The sequence below is a fragment of the Podospora pseudocomata genome, chromosome 5 (genome assembly GCF_035222375.1).
Source record: "Podospora pseudocomata strain CBS 415.72m chromosome 5, whole genome shotgun sequence".
Taxonomy (NCBI): Eukaryota; Fungi; Ascomycota; class Sordariomycetes; order Sordariales; family Podosporaceae; genus Podospora; species Podospora pseudocomata.
Window position 1 is genome coordinate 2700743 of NC_085889.1, and position 18438 is coordinate 2719180.

Sequence of the window (18438 nt, forward strand, 5' to 3'; positions counted from 1 at the left end):
AAGCAATAATTGCTGGTAGGATTGTGCCTGAGTTGTTAATGAGAAGTGGATGTCTTGGTGGCTTTCACCTGAACGCTTTTCATTGTCTTTGAATACTTTCCCATTATCTGCTAATGCGTCTTGCTATCCTCGAACATGTATTATATATATTTAAAAGCTCTTTCATTGTATCTTGACGCATACTTACTATCTTTTGACAGCCGTTCCAGTTCTTTCAAGTCATGCCAAAAATCACCTCAATGCCTATCCGCTATCTGTCAGGCCATGAGTCAGGATACAAGAGGTGGCCTTCTGACTGGGCAACTCCCATCGTCTCTTGTCCATGGGTCCCACCACACACCTCAGTTGCTCCTTCCGCACCAGGTCCCAGGACATTCCAACCTGACCTCTATTCACTTGGCTGTCAGCCGTTTACAGGTCTTTTGGCCACGAGCCCTCCTCGTTGCGCCTGGCAGCCAGTCGGAGGGCCCGTCAGCCCTGCTCTTCACGCCCGGCAACCAATCAGATGGCCCAGCCCCGCAACTTTTTTCACCTGCGTGCCTGCGACAAATATCCTCTTCCGCATTTGTTCCAATCTTTTCCAGTTGATGGTCCTCGATCCCAATCTCGATTTTTCAACCCCATCCAATAATTCAGCCACACCCTTCTACGACCACCACACTTCACCCTCAATAAGGCCGAGTTGCAAAAGGCGAACAGTGATGGCCGAAGAGGATTGTGATCACAATGGTGCCATTGTAAGTCACAGCCCAGGTTGGCGAGTTGTTCGACTCACTGACACCATTTCGACAGGTCGACCAGCACCGTGCTGCTAGCACCGAGAAGAGCCAATGCTCAACCATGCCAGAGGTATGTCCGTCATCCGGAGTCGATGCATTCAGCGCAGTACCTCCATTCCAAATCGCCCTCGCCGGAGTATGTTGATTTATTAATGGAATTATGATGGCAGCAAGCTCGGAGGGGCTGGCCGAGGGATGCTCCCACATGGTCAGCTGACTTGTTTATCGAGGATGAAGCAGGCGGAGTGGGGCACTGATTGGCGTGTCGTCTGTTCCACTTGGGCATACCAGTTCGCTTTCGTGCTGACGGATGGACAATCATATAGGAAGCTCTTGCCAAGTTGTGAAACCCCCGTGCTGATCACATCGACCGCGATACTGAGGAATTGAGGTCCGAGTTTGCGACATCTGCCACCACCGTGATCAAGGCTTTCGACAAGCTCGCGAATCGTACCACCCAGAAGCAAGGCACCGACGAGACGTTGTCATCAATGACGACCCTGGTCCAGCAGGTTGGCACCATGGCTACGGCTCAACGTACGATCGAAGGCAAATTCCAACGAGTCGATGACGAATTGAAGGGCATATCAGAGCGGCTTGCCAAAGTTTGCTTGGATATTACCAATACCTAATGTCGAGTGCAAAAAGAGACCGAAGCGGCTGAAAAGGCGCAGTCGACAGCTTCAACAGCAGCCCTCAAGTACTCAAGCGATGTCAAAAATCTGACCAAGGTCCTGGGCGACATCAAAAAAGCCTCAGCTAAGAATTTTAATTACATTCTCAGTATGGACGGCAAGGTCTCTGGGAGGCTGGGGGATATTAAGATCCGTCAAAACAATTTGGAAGGTCAACTTGCGAATAATCAGCGCGAACAGGAAAGGTTGAAGATGTAGCTGGAAGGAGTCAAGGATACATACAATGGGTTCAAGCTCTGGGTTAATGGAGAGGTCACCGATGTCGAGAATCGGGGGAATGGCGACAGCCGGTAGAGTCGGCGTGAGACTGATGTCACACAGTGTTTGGTTAAGAATCGAAAACTGCGCAAAGATCTCGAGGCTCTGCCCCAACAGGTTTCAGATCGGCACCCCGACCTTGATTTGGTAGATGCGAAACGTTCCAGGATTGCATAAACCGAGCACAATCACACCCTTATCTACGACGCGGACAGACAATGGTTTGACTGGACGGAGAACGGGGAGTTTGTTTAGTTCCGCTTGGGTAGAGTGTGTGTTGGGTGATCACAGCCCATACGGCATCCGTTTCTACCTACCAAGACAAATACTACATGGATCAATAGCCCCATTGCTTGCACCAATTTCTCATCAGGTCTCCCGTCACGGCCTTCATGTTCTTCATAGTCTTGCTCCTCCTCATTGTCCTCTCCATCTCCATATCGACATAACCCTGTCCCTCCTTGACCTTCTCGTTCCAAGTCTTGTACGTGTCCAACAGCTTGACACCCGGATTCCGGCTGACATCCTCCGTCGTCGCCGCGCTCTTCTCCAGTTGTTTCACCCATTCCTCAAACGACACAATCTGCTTGATCCTGTCGCCGTAGAAGTCCTTGACTGCCTTGGCCAGCTCACCCCACTGCACCTTCCTAGGATTGATGCCATGGAAATAGCCTCTGATCAGGTCGACCGGCACATCCTCCGTCACACCCGACACCTCCAGCACCATGTGGGCAATCCCCTCAATCGGCACCCAGTCCACCGTCGTCATCTGGCCCAAGCTGTTGGGCAACAGACCCATATACACTGAACTGGCCACCACAGATGGCAGCCACTCCTGCCTGTTCCAGTACCCCTTTTCCGATGACGGCCCCCCAATCTGACCCACCCGGATGATCTCACTCGGCACCCCCGACACCTCCGAAGCCTTTTCCAAAATCAACGAACTGATCAGCTTCGACCGTCCATACCCGCCAGTGGAAATGTCAAAATCCCGCAGCGACTTCTCCGGCACCGGTTCCTTCTTCCTCCAGGCATCCGTCGTGGCGATGGAGGAGATAAACACCACCGGCACCCGCTTGTACGCCTTTCTGCTAAAGTCGGCCAGGTTGCGCACGCCCCGGATGTGCGGCTCGAAAGACTCGGTTGGCATGTTGAAGTTGACGGGCCACTGGTTGTGGATCACGCGGTCGACCTCGCCCAGGAGCCGGTTGTAGGTTTCCATTCCCAAGCCCAAATCGAAGAGGGACATGTCGGCGTGGAGGAACTCGGCTTTGGAGAGGTCGGTTGTGAGCCCACGCTCACGCATGCTCTTGAGCTGGCGTTCTTTGCCGTTGACGGCGCGGTTGAGGCAAATGACCTTTTTGACGCGGGGGCACGAGGCACAAATGCCTAGCATGTAGGACCCGAGAGCGCCTGTTGTGCCGGTGATGACGATGACTTGGTCTTGGTCGGCGGGAGGTGGCTTTTCGGATTGACCCGAGGGCATGTCGCGGGTGTACTTTTCTAACAGGGCCTCCATGGCGTGTTCCTCATGATCAGGCTCTCCGACGGTGGCGTCCTTGCCCTCCTTGTTGACGACTGACCAGACATAGTCGGAGAGCCTTTTGGCTGTTGGGTTGCCATAGATGACACGGGTGGCCAAGGCGGAGGAGTCCACTGTGACGCCTGCTGCACTGAGGCCTGCACGCAAGAGACGGGACAAATTAATGACTTGCATTGAGTCCACCCCCACAGAGAAAAAGTCGGTGTCGGGTTCGAGCCTGGGTGCACCGAGTTGGTCGGTAAAGATCTTCAAGATGCACTCGTTGAGGGCGTCCTTTGATGACAGGTCCAACACCGGCGCTTCCCCTGAGCGGACCTCGGTGACATGTTTGTAGATTTGGTCAATTTCGTCGTTGTACATCTTCATTGTGCCAACTCGCTGGATTGTTCCCTTGCCCGCTCGGAGAAAGGGCTTTTTGGGGTTTGACAGAGCCAAGAACTGCCGCCCAATCTGGCCATGTGCCACCGTCTGCTTGTTGGCCTTCACAACCAGGGGCCAGACACTGTCAAGGAACTTTTGCTCGTCGGCGGGATGCTCTGCAGGCTCGAGGATCAGTGCTGGCTGGAACCGCCCGCTGCCTACAACGAGTGCGCCCTTGATCTTGGGATGATTCATCATGGTGGTCTCGATGTCGATGGGATTCAACTTCTCGCCGTTGGAAAACACAATGATATTGTCGCAACGGCCTTGATAGATCCAGTGATCTTTGAGGGTGGGATGAGGCTTGTACAGGTCCTTGGTGCTGTACTCTTTGAGATCGGGAAAGGTGTAAAAGAAGCCCAAGAAGCCAGGCTCTTTTGCTCTGCGGACAATGATCTGCTCGTATGCATCATCGTCGGCTGTCTTGCGCCACTCGCAGCTGAAGAGGTCCGAGTTGATGATGAAATACTGCCAAAGCTTGGGATCAGGCTGCCAGTAGATCAAGAAGGGCGTAAATCTGAGGGGTTAACTTCGAAATGCTTTTTTGCTGAAGGGCAAGACTCACTCTGTAGCCGAGATGACGTTGAGTAGTGTCACGCCGTTGTTGACAAGCCTGTCCCCTGGGTCTTTGGCAAGGTTGCCTGGGATCATTAGCAACCATCACTCTCAAGAAACGCTGGGAGGGTAGGCACTCACCTCCACCAAAGCCGACAAACTCCAGCTTGGCGAGAGCCTCGACAGATTCTGTGTCGTGGCTCAGCTCTTCCAGAACAGCAGGCGGCAAAATGACGGCATCCACCTCGGCGTGATGAAGATACTCCATCGCTGAAACAGAACTCAGGGGAACATTTCCAATCCCTAACGCAGCGGGCACATCCCAGTAGTGAATCATGATCATGCTGATATACATGGCGGCAGCATGGTAAAGAGGCACTGCCAATGTGTTAGCGCGTCCTTCCCACATGTCGGATCAGACACCGCTTACTGGGATGAAGGATCCTGTTGGCTCTCAGTGCCATCTCTTCAATCCACAGTCGTCTCCCCTCCCACTCCCCCAGCTCGTGGATTTTGTCGCCTATCGCCAGCATTCCATGTCTGCAAACAACCGGCTTGGGAAATCCCGTACTCCCACTCGTGTGCAGAACCAGCAAAGGATCCCATTCGGCTTCGTCAAACGTCTTGTTGTAAGGGTAGTGCTCAATGGTTTCTTGGGGGAACCACATGTCGACGGGAAAGGTCATTATGGCGGCCATATCGCGCTCTTCCAGCCACGGCTGGACCATGTTCTTGAAGGACTGATCAAACCAGATAATGTTGCAGTTGCACTGCTCAAAGAGGTTCAACTGGCCTTCCTGGGAGTTGCGTGGAGAGATGAACAGGGCCTGGTACCCTGCCTTGACGGCGCCGATGGCGAAGATTGGGTATCGAACATCGTTGGGACCAATGTAGGCCACTGTGGGAAAGGAACCGGGTTCTGGCTTTCCGGTGGTACTGACGAGCTTGTGGGCTATGCGGTTGATGGCGTTAGCAGCATCTTTGTATGTGATCTTTTTCCATCCATCCTTTGGGTGAATGGACCGCGGGACCGAAATCCATTCTCTTGTTGGTTCAAATCTCGCCCGTTCGTCGATTATGTTAGGGATAAGGCGCCGGCCAAACTGAGGTGAAGACATCGTGCGGATTTGACACACAAGACAGCTATTTTCAATAATGGGATGAGTTGTGTTGCTTGTAGGTGATACGGGAACAGGTGCGCTTTATCAGCAGGAGATTCTGTCCTTTAAAGAGCGCATGTCACTCTCACTATCATCTCCATCAAGCAAACCGGTTGCGTCGGAACTCAATCCCTCGCGGCGCGAACCGGACGACAGTTCTCAGTCATTCCCAATGGAGAATTCCGCCATCATATCTGGGTCTCGACGTCTGACCGCTCGTATTGCTGGAGTCAGATGCATCATCATTATATCACTGCTCCGACACCGTCTGATCTTGTTCAGGCATCATCGATTTTGGGGTGTTGTTCAGGGGCCGATAACAGTTGCCGTAGGCTTCGAAAGAAATGATGAGGCGGGCGAGATTGTCATGAGTTTGGAGCTGTCACAATTGCTCCTCCTGTCTCGGAGGCGGTCAAGGTCGAAACTAGTATCTGCTGGCATATGGGTCCTGCCGGCGCATCAAGTGATGACGACACGCGGAAGAGCCCGCTAGCCCACCCGCTTTGAGGGGAGTACGCTGGGGGCCCAGGTGCACCGATTGTTTCATATCATTCTCGAGAAGCCGCATCGTTCCGGATGCTGTTTACTCGGAAGCGCGGATGCAGCTGTCTCGCTTGTTCGGTTTTGGAGTGGGCCCCGAAGCTGCCGCCACCGCGAAGGTCGAGGTCGGTGAGGAGTGAAAAAGGCACATTTGGTCTATCATTCAATATGGATACGCCCGAACCTCGTCTTCCCTGCTCAAGTCGAGCCCCCTATCCAACTGTTCTTGGTGCTTCTGATCCAGGTACTCCAGCAACACATCTTGATACTTGTCCTTGCCCTTGTATCTGCTAACATCTTCACCCCAAGATCGTACTGCGCTCGCAAGTCGCCCTGGCACATAATCTTCCTCTGCGATCTCGGTGACCGGGTGAAAGTACGTTCTGATGGTAAACACTACCCCTCCCGAGTTGGGCAATCTCCTCAGGGTTTGTCTCTCGGACCGGAAATAATGATGCTGGATCGCCCTATTCTTCTCGGCCGTAGCCCACGACACATTGGGTGCGTCCTCGAGTCCAATCGACCATGACCAACCCAGCTGGTCGTCCACCTGAAAGAAGTAATTGTTGCGAGCCACCATTTCTTGTGGCTTGACACGTCGGAAGAAGTTCATCATGCCCTTCTCCAACTTCTCCTTGTACTGTGGAACATCCCCCGACTGTCCCTTTTGTTAGTTGTCTCTTTCTTCAACCACCATCCCGACAAGGCAGCTCGAACATACAGTGTGAATTTCGCTCAACCCCATCCCGAACTTGTCCTCCAGTCGCCAGAAGCCTGGCAGCAATGTCGCTCCAGCGAGGAGATAATAATTCCCGTCCTCCCTCTCAATCATGATGGCCAGATCATCCTGCACAAGCCTGGCAGCCATCTGCATCGGGTCCTCGACCAGCCGACCTTGCTCATCGCCCTCAAAGTCAAAGTCTTCCCCGCTCCAGAGATTCTTCACCCCCTTTTCTGTCTTTTGGTACAAGGATGGATACCGAGCCGGCAGGTACTCCCGAAACTCCTGCAGCAACTCCATCGCGGCAGGGTATGCCTCGGGGTGCGTCTTGCACGACTTGTCTCCCCTGAGGGCGATGCGCTTTTGCTTCTCGGCGTGGTACTTGGGAAACTGGTTGTCGAGCTCAATCCAGTCCTCGTATTGGGCTTTGCGTAGTCCCATGGTAACGTGATAGACCGGGCCGTAACGGAAGGGTCGGTAAGGGAGAGGCTTGGTGGTTTCGATGGACCAGTCGGGATATGGTTCGGGCGTTGGAAAGCGAAAGGAGGACGGGACCCAGTGGCCCCATTGTCGTTCGGGTGACTTTTCGAGGGTGGGGGTGGATGCTCGGGGAGGGACGCCGTCTTGTCGTCGGCGGAGGCGCCAGAGCTGGAAGAGCTTTGTCCATATTAAAAAGCTCACAAGGGTGAGAACAAAATGGATCAGAGAAGGGCCCTCGGAAAGGCGAGATGTGAGCGCATCGTAAAACCCCATGTTGGCAAAGAGGTCGCGATAATGCGCAGCACAACGGTGACACAGAACAATCCCGCCTCAACAGGCCTGCTGGGAGCTGGGCAGGCAGCAGGAGATATATCTGCCATCACATCCCTCGCTGGCTGCCTTATCACTTACACCTGCGCGCGCAACTGTAGGTGGCGTACCCCTCTCAAGCTCTTATCAGTGACGCAGCTCTTATCGGGACTTTATCTCCCCATTGGGTAAAAGTGTGCATTCAGCACCCAGCTGATAGGAATGCCAGGTATCACCAATCATTATCGATGGGGCACGCTTTATCATTGTTGTGCAAATATTGAATAAGAAGTCCCTGATCTGGACTCAGCATGACTGCGAACAACACCGTGCGGAGCTGGTTCGGCGTGCCGGGGTCAGACAAATCGCCAAGCTGAGAGCGACAACGACCAAGTGGAACCTCAAGATGTCTATTTGGACGACATCCCTTGATTACCCAGGTATCTATCATAAGTTTCTAATCATCCCACGTTCATATCTTCCTCTCCTCTGCACTGGGGAACTTCTTGAACATGTCCATCAACTTGTCAATTGGCGCAGCCATCAACCCTGCCACTGTCTCGTATGGCGGCCTATCAGGTGCTCCAGGGTGCGATTGTGTCGGCACAAAATGCTTTGTCCTGTCAAAACTGGCCGCCATCTTTTGGGAGTCGCCATCCTCGATGTGCTTCTCCAACAATGGCAAGTCATCCTGTTCCTCTTCCTTGATGTGCTGTCCCAAGGTTTCCCAGAGCGAGTTAATAGCTGGAATAAAGCTGGGGTCCGAGGCTTCCATTTGCTGAAACTCATAGAGCTTCTCCTTTACCTGTGGACTTCTTAGCATAGATGAACGTGTATCTAGGCGAGAATAGGCGGCTTACTATCTGATGCTCGCTTCTATCCTTCTCTGCCAGCTTGAGTCCGTCAGGCACATGTTTTTCCATGGCTGGGTAGACGACGAGCTCTTCCGCGATCGAGTGTCGGGCCAACTCCCAGACGAACTGATTTTGCCAACGGACCTTCTCATCGTCCGACTTGGCAGACTTGATCTTGTTGTAGTAGGACTCTAGCTCGCGGTGGTCGTGCTTAATGCGGTCAGAGACTTTGTTTCCTGCGGCGGTGGCCATTCTGGCGACGGAGATGAAGGATGGTCTTTGGCTGGAAGATGGAAGCGAGAACACTGCCCTGGTGGATTGTTTAGATAGAAGAGTGGTCGGTGTTCTGATGCACTGGTTGAACATGGTGAAGAAAGTATTAGCGTTGTGTTGAGATGCTGTGCAATGACGGAGTTGGGAAGACAGTCAAGTAGGTAAGGCAGGTAGGTATGCGATGGTAAGTTATTAACTAGCTTCATTGTGGTAAAAGCTATCTTTCTTATGCCTGTGCTACCTTACCCGGCGGATCATTCAATGACGCCTTAATGATGAATGATGGCAGCCATTTCTTTCATGAAGCGACGTCTAGGTGAGCCTTGATTCCCCATAACTGCTGGGAACCAATCAAACAGGAATAGCAATACCGTAATAGATTGCAAATTAGCTCTCTTTGAGTGGTCAACTGAGCTCGGAAATCATATGCGATATAAATCAGTTGTTGAGGATCTAGAAGCTGTTAATCATTGATCGCCGATGCCTTGGCGTCCTAGTCAATGACCTCATCACCCTGAGTTGCCCTCGCATACGCAATCACCGACAGCTACGTATCTACTGAGATGGAACCATAAACTTCCATACATCATCAACATCACGGCCCTTCGTCAATTTTCTGAAACATCCAACTCAATGCCCACCTCGGACGGCAGTCCCAAGGCACCCTCGCCGTCCTCAGAATATCTCGCATCACGCCGGGTCCAATATCCCGCAGGCTTTGTATCTCTTCGGAAACATTGTGAGCAGTTATGGCCAGGAAATGAACAGTATCGGCGGCCCAGTCGTGAATAGGCTCGAGTTCCGAAACCTATAGCTGACCTGGTCATCCGCTGAGAGGCTTGTGGTGAACTTCCAGGTTGTCGAAATATGGGAAAGTGTTGGATGCTGTGGGAAGCGAGGGTGGATCTGATCAATCAAAACGGTTGAACTCCACCAATCAGGAGGGGGTCTGTTGCTTGCAGCGCAGGCAGCTGGTTTGAAACCTTGTATATCCCAGCTCGAGGCGTGCCATGCTGGCGTCGCTGGCACGCTGGGAGAGGGCGGCCAAACCTCCGAAACGCCCGGTTCAGGTTGGTTGGGACAGGGACGAGAGCGGAGCCGGGATCCGACGTTCAAATTAAAGATAGGAAAACAGCGAGTGCCGGCGGAAGGCCTGGCATAGCGTGCAAAAAACGGCAGCGCCATCGGCGCGGGGGCCAAACATGGCGTCGCGGGTGGCACGGAAAGATCGCGGAAGCTTGGACCACAAGACAACTTGCATCGATTTCGGCCCAGGCTCGAGTTCGGCTTCTTATTCGGGTCGGCCTGTGATTTGTCGGCCCTCTATCCGCGTATCCAAACATCACCACTTCCAACGGCCTCAGGTCGCAGACGGATAAATACCACTGGCGCTGCAGGCCTTGCACCGCATGCAAACCAGCCGGGTGCTACCATGCCATTGACCACAGGTTCTCTGTTATGGGATGATAAACGCGCACCAACGCAGTTTCCCGCAGTGCCCGCCTGCTGCCCGGCGCTCCTGCTGGTTCAGATGAGCCGGCTGGCAGGCTGGCAGGCTGGCAGTGATCGACACGGCAAATTGCCCACCCGCAAGGAATTCCACATGGAATCTGGAAGGAGCCATCGGGGGGCAAGTGAATCGCGAGCAACCTACCTATTTTATCAGCCATAGTTCCCACCTGCAGTTTACCGTCTCTCCCCCATAGTACTTGCTTCCAACAGCAAACATGGCACAGACCGAGACGCTGCTGCAGACATTGGCGGCCAAGCTGCCACTTCTGCTATCCACGGCTGGGCTGCTTGTGGCTGTTTTTCTGGCCCAGGTGCTCCTCAAAGGGAACCCACTCGCAAATCTCCCTGTCGCCCTGGATGATCTTCCCAGCGATGAAAAACGACGACAGGCCTTTTTGACGCGGGCCAAGGATGTTTACGCTACCGGGTATAAGAAGGTAGGATACTGCCAGCGAACGACAGGTAACATGGCACCGCAATGCTGACACACACGCCTAGTTCAAAGACAGAGTCTTCCGAATCATCACGTCGAACAAGTACCATGTCATCATTGTGCCCCCAAAGTATCTCAATGAGCTCAAGAGTCTTCCCGACGACACAGTCAGCTTTGACGGCGCTCTTGAGCAGACCATGCACGCCAAATACACCAAGCTCGAAGTCGGCCACAAGCTCATTCCTCACATCGTCAAGAGCAACTTGACGCCCTCGCTGGTGCGACTAAATCCCACCATTGCCGAAGAAGTCCAAGAATCTTTCCGTCGGGAGATGCCCGAATGCGACGACTGGACTCCTGTCAACATCAACTACAAGCTTCTCCGTATCGTTGCCATGGTGTCAGGCCGCGTCTTTATCGGCCCGGAACTGAGCCGTTCAGAGGAATATGTCGATGCGGCCATCAACTACACCATTGACCTCATGCACGCTCGCCAGGCTGTCGACACCATGCGCCCATGGCTCCGCCCTTTTCTTGCAAATCGTCTTCCCGAGATCAAGAAGTTAAACAAGCGCCTTGCTCAAGCCGATGCCTTCATTAGACCCATTGTCGCCCATCGCAAAAAGCTCCCCAAGGAGCAGGCCCCTGATGACATGCTGCAGTGGATGCTCGATGGCCAGTCTGAGAAGTTTGGCGGTGAATACAAGACCGAGACCCTTGCCAGAATGCAGCTGGGCATTAGCTTTGCTGCAATTCACACCACTACCATGACCACGACCAACGTGTAGGTTCTTTGGTTTGTCTGACAAGTAAAAGTTGTTTTTCGCTGACAGCTCCATCACAGCTTTTACAACCTGGCCGCCTACCCCCAATATGTCTCTGTGCTACGTGATGAAGTCCGAGAGGTCCTCGCACAGAACAATAACACGTTCACGTCGGCTGCTCTTCAAGGCATGAAGAGGCTGGATTCTTTCATCAAGGAAACCATGCGAATCGACCCCGCCGGTTTTGCGGGGTTCCAACGTCGCGTATACAAGCCCTTTACCCTCTCCAACGGTCAAGTGATCCCCGCCGACGTTATAATCGAGGTGCCGGCCCACGCCCTTGCGAAAGACCCCGACGTATTTGAAAACCCAGACCAGTTCAATCCTTGGCGGTTTTACGACATTCGACAGAAGGCCAGGGAGCAGGGCGCAGTCGAGGAGGCTGCTCAGAACCAGTTCGTCAGCGTCAACCCATTGGTCTTGACGTTTGGGTACGGAAGACACGCCTGCCCAGGCCGGTTCTTCGCCGCAAACGAAATCAAAATGATTATCGCCAACACCATCTTGATGTACGATATGAAGATGATGGACGGACACACCCAGCGGTACCCCAATCTTGAATTTGGACTTTCGGTGAGTAGCCCATTCCGTTTCAAACAAGCACAGATACTGACCCGATGCAGTCTGTTCCTGATCCCACCAAGGAGCTTCTTTTCAAGCGAATCGAGATTGCTTAGACGTGAGCAGAAGCACACACCCAAAGCACGTGTTTTGGGGAAGCAGCAGCTACTAGGTAATAGAAACAAATTAACCGATGCAAGAATCACTCCACAGTTACTTTGGGTAATGAAATTTTCAGTCGATGGCCTCCAGATCCAGGGGCCAGAGTACTGGGAGCCAATATTTTGAACACATGACTATGAGCCTTGCCATATCTAGCCCATCAACTCGTCTATGATTAAATTGTGGCGCCCTGGGCCAAAATTATGAGTTCGAACCAGAACTGTCTAGTTTGTGTGGCGTATCACCACACCAAAAAAGGTCGGCTTGGCCATGCCATGTGGATGCGTATGGACCACCAAGTTGTCTTGCGGCCCATGTCAAACGTCAACTCCAGCCCTTGTAACACCCCAATCCTCCCTGGGTAAATGCCAATGAACGCCATTCTATAGATGCTGCGAGGCACTGTCAGATGCTATATCTGGAGGGGGTCCGTACTCTACCCGATTGCTTCTTCCACTCACTTTGTAATGTTGACCATTCTTCCAAGACACTTTTTGGTCTTTATCTGCCTAATGCCCCCTGCAAAGGCAAACATGTTGCAAGTTTCTAAGCAACCCGTCTTTCCAGAGCAGACGGGCCACGGCTCTCTGCTGGCCCCGTGTTCTGCACAGGATATATATCTTGGCTGCCTTCTTGTCATGTAGCTCTCTCTGTTTGTGGACCCTTCGAATTTTTGCCACTTTTTCCGTCTTGTCACATTGTCTACCTCTGAAAACATATCTTCCGTAAATGTTTTCAAACACTGATAGACATCTAAACCTTACGCACGTTGGGCATGACCCGAAAGATACGAAGTGCAGGTCTTTCATTTTACACTGGCTTCACTAAGGTAGCTTACCCAGTACCCAAACCTCTCGCTTCTCATCCTTGTGGTCCTCTAAACAGTTGCGTAACCGTACGTCTAGTCTCCCATACGCAAAGCAGAGATACATGAGTCGTAGGTTTCCAGGGCCCCAACCCAACCACAAGATCAGACTCGACGAGACGCGGGGCATGATTTGATCCTGTTCTTCTTATCCGAACCCTCAAGATTGCTTCTGCCCCAAGGATACTGTTCCGCTCCCAACTGAACTCCCTCTTTTTGGCTACCTGCAAAGGCTCTCTGTACCTATCTAGATGCCTTGCTCCTCGTTGCGCAAGTATATATGTGCAGCTCCTCCTGAGTCGCGGTGGCCGGCATCGTAGCTATTTCCCTCTGAAATCTAGGCGCTGAGAGGCTTATTAGCTTCATGGCGGCAACGTCGGTCTCGTCTCCTGGTTGCTGCTTCGGGACTTGCGCAAAACATCGCTGTCCGATATCTCGAGCAAGCCCTTTCGCTTGGCCTTGATACCTTCGGCTATTTCTAACACACTCATAAAAAGAATTCCAACACGAAACAAGCCACCTTCAGCCTGGTTCAGTGAGTCATCAACCTGTCAAGATCGCTGAAACAATGCCCAGTGTTGTTCCCATGGGCCGAGTCGCTACCAGTAAGGCGTCTCCTTGTTCCCAGCTAAAGAAGCTTTGATACCGCATTGCTCAGACTGTGTTGCCCAATCGTGCAGCAGGTCAGGCAGATCGGAATCCCTTCGAAAGCTTGCGTGTTTTTTTTCTGTCATCTCGATCGCCAAGTTCACCCTCGATGTGGAAGCCAATGTTTTTGTGATGTTTGATAAGCCTTGGCACCATGCCACCCATGCATCTTCACTCAAATGATCAACTTCCAAGCATCGTAGCCAAGCCTTGCGACAGGAGACTTTTGTTTGCATCATTGAGATTCCCGATAGCAACCACGCCCAACAGCTTCTAGAAAAGAAAAAGAAAACAAGGATATCACGTCGTTGTGCTTTAACACCGAGACGGAAAAGAGTACCGATCGCCTGACAAGCCAAAAACAGGGGAACTGGAAGCAACCGAGTCCAAAAGCTCCTGTGTTGGTGCTCTTGGCCCCCAAGCCTTGGAACTCTTGGGAGCTGGAACAACCAAGAAGCTGATGCTCCTCCCAGAACCACTTTGCCAATCCTGCCAAGAGGCGACAAGAAATTCTCCTCATGATAACATCAGACCTGAACCCTTGAGCTGGGATTCTTTTGCGGCCAAGGAGTAAAAATGGGCATCTGTTGCTTAAAAAGACACGCATCGCGATGATCCGAGAATCCAGTGCTCAAAATGAACCAGAAGCAGACAATTGCACCCGTGAAGATGGCAGAGTTGTTTGACAGCCCTGTGGAAAGGCCGAAGATCCGGCATTGTTTTGCCGAGAAAAGTGGACCCGGTTTGAAATAGGGGCCCCCTTGCTGGCCACTGTGTCCCCCCACGCAACTGTAAACAAACTGGCACTACTGTGAAAGTCTCGTGAGCGCTATTCCAGCTACTAGTTCATCATGTGCAGTCGCCAGCAACCTCTTACCACTTCGCTCGCGTGCTGCCGCGCTCTAATCAGCAGATGCTCTCTTGATCTCGACAGCCCAAAGAACAACATCCAACGACAGGATCACCAACAACCAAGACACTCGGCACAGAAATCTGGATGTTGCAGTTCTCCAGCCAAGCCAGCCAAGTGTAGCCAAGCAGAGGCCGAGACTTGGTGAGACGACTGCACACCAATGGGTTCTTGATACCAAGACTGATCAGACACGAATCCATCCTCTTATCTCGCCTTCTTTCCCCCAGGTGAGAGCTCTTTGCCCTCGCTGGGGCTGTCACTCTTTTGGTCATTGTCGTTCTCAGATACCACGGGGTTACTCCAGGGACGCGAAGGAAACGATGGTTCCCACGATCCAACTTCATTTGCGGCAGGCCGATGGTTTACTCCCAGGAAGACATACCAGAACCAAGGCTCTTGGCCTACGCATCAAGACCCTTCCTCAAGGGGAAATGGGTATGCGAGGAGCCCCCGCGACCCGCACAAAATGCCGCCGAGTGTCTCCCCATTTCTCGCCGGTAATGGAGTGATTTTCCATCGCTCTCTTCTTTCATTCTTTGAACAAGTGTTGGAGGATATCCCGGGTAAATTGTGAAGCGCAAGTGGGATGATGACACAGCTGGCCTGCGTCTGGGATAGCAAGCTTAACGGTTGCTAGTCGATCCATTTGCGCTATTTCGCTTCCTGCTTGGGTGCCTTTTTTCATAATCTCTTATTTTATCTTTTGGTCCTCCTTCCCCTTCCCTCGCCCTCTTTCCTCTCCTCAAGCATCAACAGTATCAACAACTCGAACTTGCTGGCCAAGCAACGCGACTTCAACATACACCCCCCTCCCCTCCCATCAAGGCTTCGGTGCCGCCTAGGCATCCCGTCTTGCTCATCATGCCTGTCCTAAACGTCAGCGAGCTCAATATTGTATTGACAATTATTGGTGCTTTCATCTTGGGATTCGGCGTCATCTCGGTCCTCATCAAGAACCGATGGCTTCTCGGCGAAGCTCGTAGGTTCCCCCCAACTATACCAAAAGAACCATGATGACTGACATCACTCAGTCCCTGCTATGACCCTTGGTATCATTCTTGGCCCACTAGCGGCCAAATTTCTAGACTCTTCGCGATGGGGCTCAGCCGAACCAGACCAAGTATCTGAGATCACGCTGGTTTGTCTTGCCCTGCATCTCATCACCACTCGTGCCTATCACTAACACTGTGATTTAAGGGCATTACACGAGTGGTTATCGGCGTCCAGCTTGTCATTGCTGGTTTTCAACTGCCGGCCAAGTACCAAAAGCTTCGGTGGAAGGAGATGCTCATGCTCATGCTTCCCGTCATGACAATCATGTGGCTGTGCTCGACTCTCTGCATGATGGCCACCATCCCCAAGGTGACCCTGCTGGCGACCTTGGTTATGGCTGCTTGCATCACCTGTACCGATCCTGTTTTGTCACAAGCCGTTGCCAAGGGCCCCTTTTCCGACAAGTTTGTCGCCAGAGACCTCAGAGAAATCATCTCTTCGGAGGCCGGTGCTAACGATGGCTTTGGTTTCCCGTTTTTGTTGCTGGCGACCTATCTCATGCGGGCCCAGACCCCCGAGGCATCGACACTCGTCGCTCGGGCCGGAGAGGAAGTGGTGAGACATGGCGGAGGAGTAAGCCAGGCGATTGGCAAATGGTTCCTCGAAACATGGCTCTACTTTGTGCTCATGTCGATTGCTATCGGTGTTGCGGTTGGATATGCTGCTGGGAAGGGGCTGAAGTTTGCCTTGCAACGCAAGTGGGTAGACTCTGAGAGTTATGTGCTCTACCCCACTGCGCTCGGTGTAAGTCGTTGGAGCCGTCCGGTTTTGAACTGACCCGTGAGCTAATCAATCTCAGCTGTTCTTGCTTGGTGTCTGTGGCATGATCGGGGGTGACGATTTGCTGGCTTGCTTCACCGCTGGCAGTGTCCTAAACTGGGATGGTGAATACATGCGCGAGACATTGGAACGACACGATGAGGTAAACTCATCCGTTGATGTCCTCCTCAACTTTGGAGGCTTCATGTACCTCGGCACCGTCATCCCATGGAGCGAGTTCCATCAGCCAGACACGACCGGCATCACAGTTCCCCGCCTTATCGCCCTCGGGTTCCTCATCCTTGCTTTCCGCCGCATCCCTGCTATTTTTATCATGTACAAGTTCATGCCGAACGTCATCAAGAACTGGAAGGAGGCCTTGTTTATGGGATACTTTGGCCCCATTGGAATCGGAGCTGCCTTTTACGTCGAACACACCAGGCATCTTTATCCGAAACTCGCCGACGCCGATGAAGAGATGGGTAATTTGTTGAGGGCTATCGGGCCAACGGTGTATTTCCTCGTCTTCTTTTCCATCGTCATTCACGGTCTTTCCATCCCCGCCTTGAACGCAATTTATGGCTGGTACGGTGTCCAGCCAATCCAGGACGATGCCATGCTTTTCGAGCGCAGGTCTATCCGTGTCCCGACCCCCGTCAACGCCGAGGTCGGTGACGATCACACGTTTATCGCCTACAACCGCTTCTCACGCCCCGTTTTCGATGATGCCGAGTTGCCGACATTCGACCGCACCATTTCCATGGGTCGCAGGTCGATGAACCGCGTTTCGATGGGCCGCCGATCCATGAGCAGAATCTCGTTGAGCCAATACCCTACCATCAGCAGGGCCCCCACCATTAGCAGAGTGCCTAGTCAGAACCGTGACCGTGACCGGGAAGAGAAAGACGATCCGGCCGATTCACCTGGCACCTCTAGTTCTTCGAGCTCAGCGGAAACCAAGGCGCCCGAGGTTGAGATCCCGTTGACCCCCGCTCCCCAACCTGCACAGACAATAGAGACGCCTGGGTTGGGACGTCCAACAACTATAAAGTACGCGGTATAGAGCGTGTGCATTTTTGCTGGTTTTCCTTCTCTGTTAGACTGTAGATAGTGTCTGGATTAATTAGACGCGGGTTGTACATACTACTTAATATACTGCGGCAGGCCCTCAGTGCGCTGCAACATTTCATCACGATAGTTTTTCACATCAAACCAGTGGTTTGGGATAGATTCTCATCTATTAATGACGGAGAACTACGTTGCTATTCCAAGGTATCGCCAGCGTCGCCAGCATAACTCGCTCTCTTGCCGCGGTTCTACCTCTGTGTCTATCCCAACCTCTCTCCCGTCCCCTCTAGGTACATCCTAGTCGTACACGATCCGCCCGGTCTAAAAAAGAAAATCAAAAAGCCACCAAAGATCCTCTCGGCAACTATCCAAAAGAGCGACAAGAGCTTGTCATTAACCACCAAGCCAGAAATCATGAAATCAGAAAATCAATCCCAAAGAATCATCCCTCAAAGAATCATGCCAAACATCCCAAAAGATCATGTTGCTATCCCGCCCAACGTGTCGAACAAGCACTTAGACTCTGTTCTTGGCCTTGGCCGTGGCGGCAGCGGCAGCGGTGCTGCTGGACTGGAGTCCTGGAATGTTGATCTGGCGCTTGTTCTTAGCCTTGGCAGTGGCGGCGGCGGCGGTGGTGCTGCTGGACTGGAGTCCAGGAATGTTGATCTGACGCTTGTTCTTAGCCTTGGCGTTAGAGTCGGAGTCGGCCGCGGCTGTCGCGGAGGCGCCGGCCGAGACGACAACAACACCAGAAGGCAGGGTGACGCCGCTGGGGATGCTAACACCGGAGGGGAGCGAGATGGTGACGGCCGAGACAGTGGTGAAGATGGCGGTCATGGCGACAAAGAACTTCATTTTGACGGTTGGGTTGGTTGTTGGTTGATTAAACGGTTGGGTGATGTGTTTGTTGAAATGTGAAGATTTAGGTTGGGGGGTTATGTGTCTTTTTGTTTTTGTTTTTGTGCGTAAACTTTTCTCAAAGCGAGCGTGGGTGAGATTAGTGTAAAGGGAGTATTAGTGATGATTTGTGAGTGCTGGGTGATGAGAAAAGAA

The 18438-nt window shown here is 52.5% G+C and overlaps 7 protein-coding genes across 7 annotated transcripts; 3 read left to right on the forward strand and 4 right to left on the reverse strand.

Moving 5' to 3' along the window:
• Positions 1-417: 417 nt before the first annotated feature.
• On the forward strand, positions 418-2070 carry QC762_512445 (uncharacterized protein). The gene is made up of 3 exons (XM_062891643.1): positions 418-737; positions 793-915; positions 1163-2070. Exons 1-3 carry the CDS (start codon positions 588-590, stop codon positions 1409-1411), a joined length of 522 nt encoding a protein of 173 aa, XP_062742318.1. The 5' UTR covers positions 418-587; the 3' UTR covers positions 1412-2070.
• Positions 2070-4659, reverse strand: QC762_512450 (uncharacterized protein; the record flags this gene model as incomplete). Its single annotated transcript, XM_062891644.1, has 3 exons — positions 2070-4212; positions 4261-4336; positions 4392-4659. 3 exons carry the CDS (start codon positions 4657-4659, stop codon positions 2070-2072), a joined length of 2487 nt encoding a protein of 828 aa, XP_062742319.1.
• A 1454-nt stretch (positions 4660-6113) lies between these two features.
• Positions 6114-7551, reverse strand: QC762_512460 (uncharacterized protein; the record flags this gene model as incomplete). Its single annotated transcript, XM_062891645.1, has 2 exons — positions 6672-7551; positions 6114-6608 (listed from the first exon to the last, which is right to left on the reverse strand). The coding sequence occupies exons 1-2, from the start codon at positions 7422-7424 to the stop codon at positions 6114-6116; spliced, it is 1248 nt and encodes a 415-aa protein (XP_062742320.1). The 5' UTR covers positions 7425-7551.
• A 238-nt stretch (positions 7552-7789) lies between these two features.
• Positions 7790-8911, reverse strand: QC762_512470 (uncharacterized protein). Its single transcript, XM_062891646.1, has 2 exons — positions 8321-8911; positions 7790-8265 (listed from the first exon to the last, which is right to left on the reverse strand). Exons 1-2 carry the CDS (start codon positions 8678-8680, stop codon positions 7933-7935), a joined length of 693 nt encoding a protein of 230 aa, XP_062742321.1. The 5' UTR covers positions 8681-8911; the 3' UTR covers positions 7790-7932.
• A 319-nt stretch (positions 8912-9230) lies between these two features.
• On the forward strand, positions 9231-12225 carry QC762_512480 (uncharacterized protein). The gene is given in 5 exon segments (XM_062891647.1): positions 9231-10134; positions 10143-10536; positions 10598-11316; positions 11377-11929; positions 11980-12225. Coding segments are annotated over 4 exon segments (1548 nt in total). The 5' UTR covers positions 9231-10134; positions 10143-10314; the 3' UTR covers positions 12034-12225.
• Positions 12226-15366: 3141 nt separating this feature from the next.
• Positions 15367-17380, forward strand: QC762_512490 (uncharacterized protein; the record flags this gene model as incomplete). Its single annotated transcript, XM_062891648.1, has 4 exons — positions 15367-15484; positions 15537-15643; positions 15703-16302; positions 16358-17380. 4 exons carry the CDS (start codon positions 15367-15369, stop codon positions 17378-17380), a joined length of 1848 nt encoding a protein of 615 aa, XP_062742323.1.
• A 521-nt stretch (positions 17381-17901) lies between these two features.
• Positions 17902-18240, reverse strand: QC762_512500 (uncharacterized protein; the record flags this gene model as incomplete). The annotated part of the gene is made up of 1 exon (XM_062891649.1): positions 17902-18240. One exon carries the CDS (start codon positions 18238-18240, stop codon positions 17902-17904), a length of 339 nt encoding a protein of 112 aa, XP_062742324.1.
• Between the last annotated feature and the right edge of the window lie 198 nt (positions 18241-18438).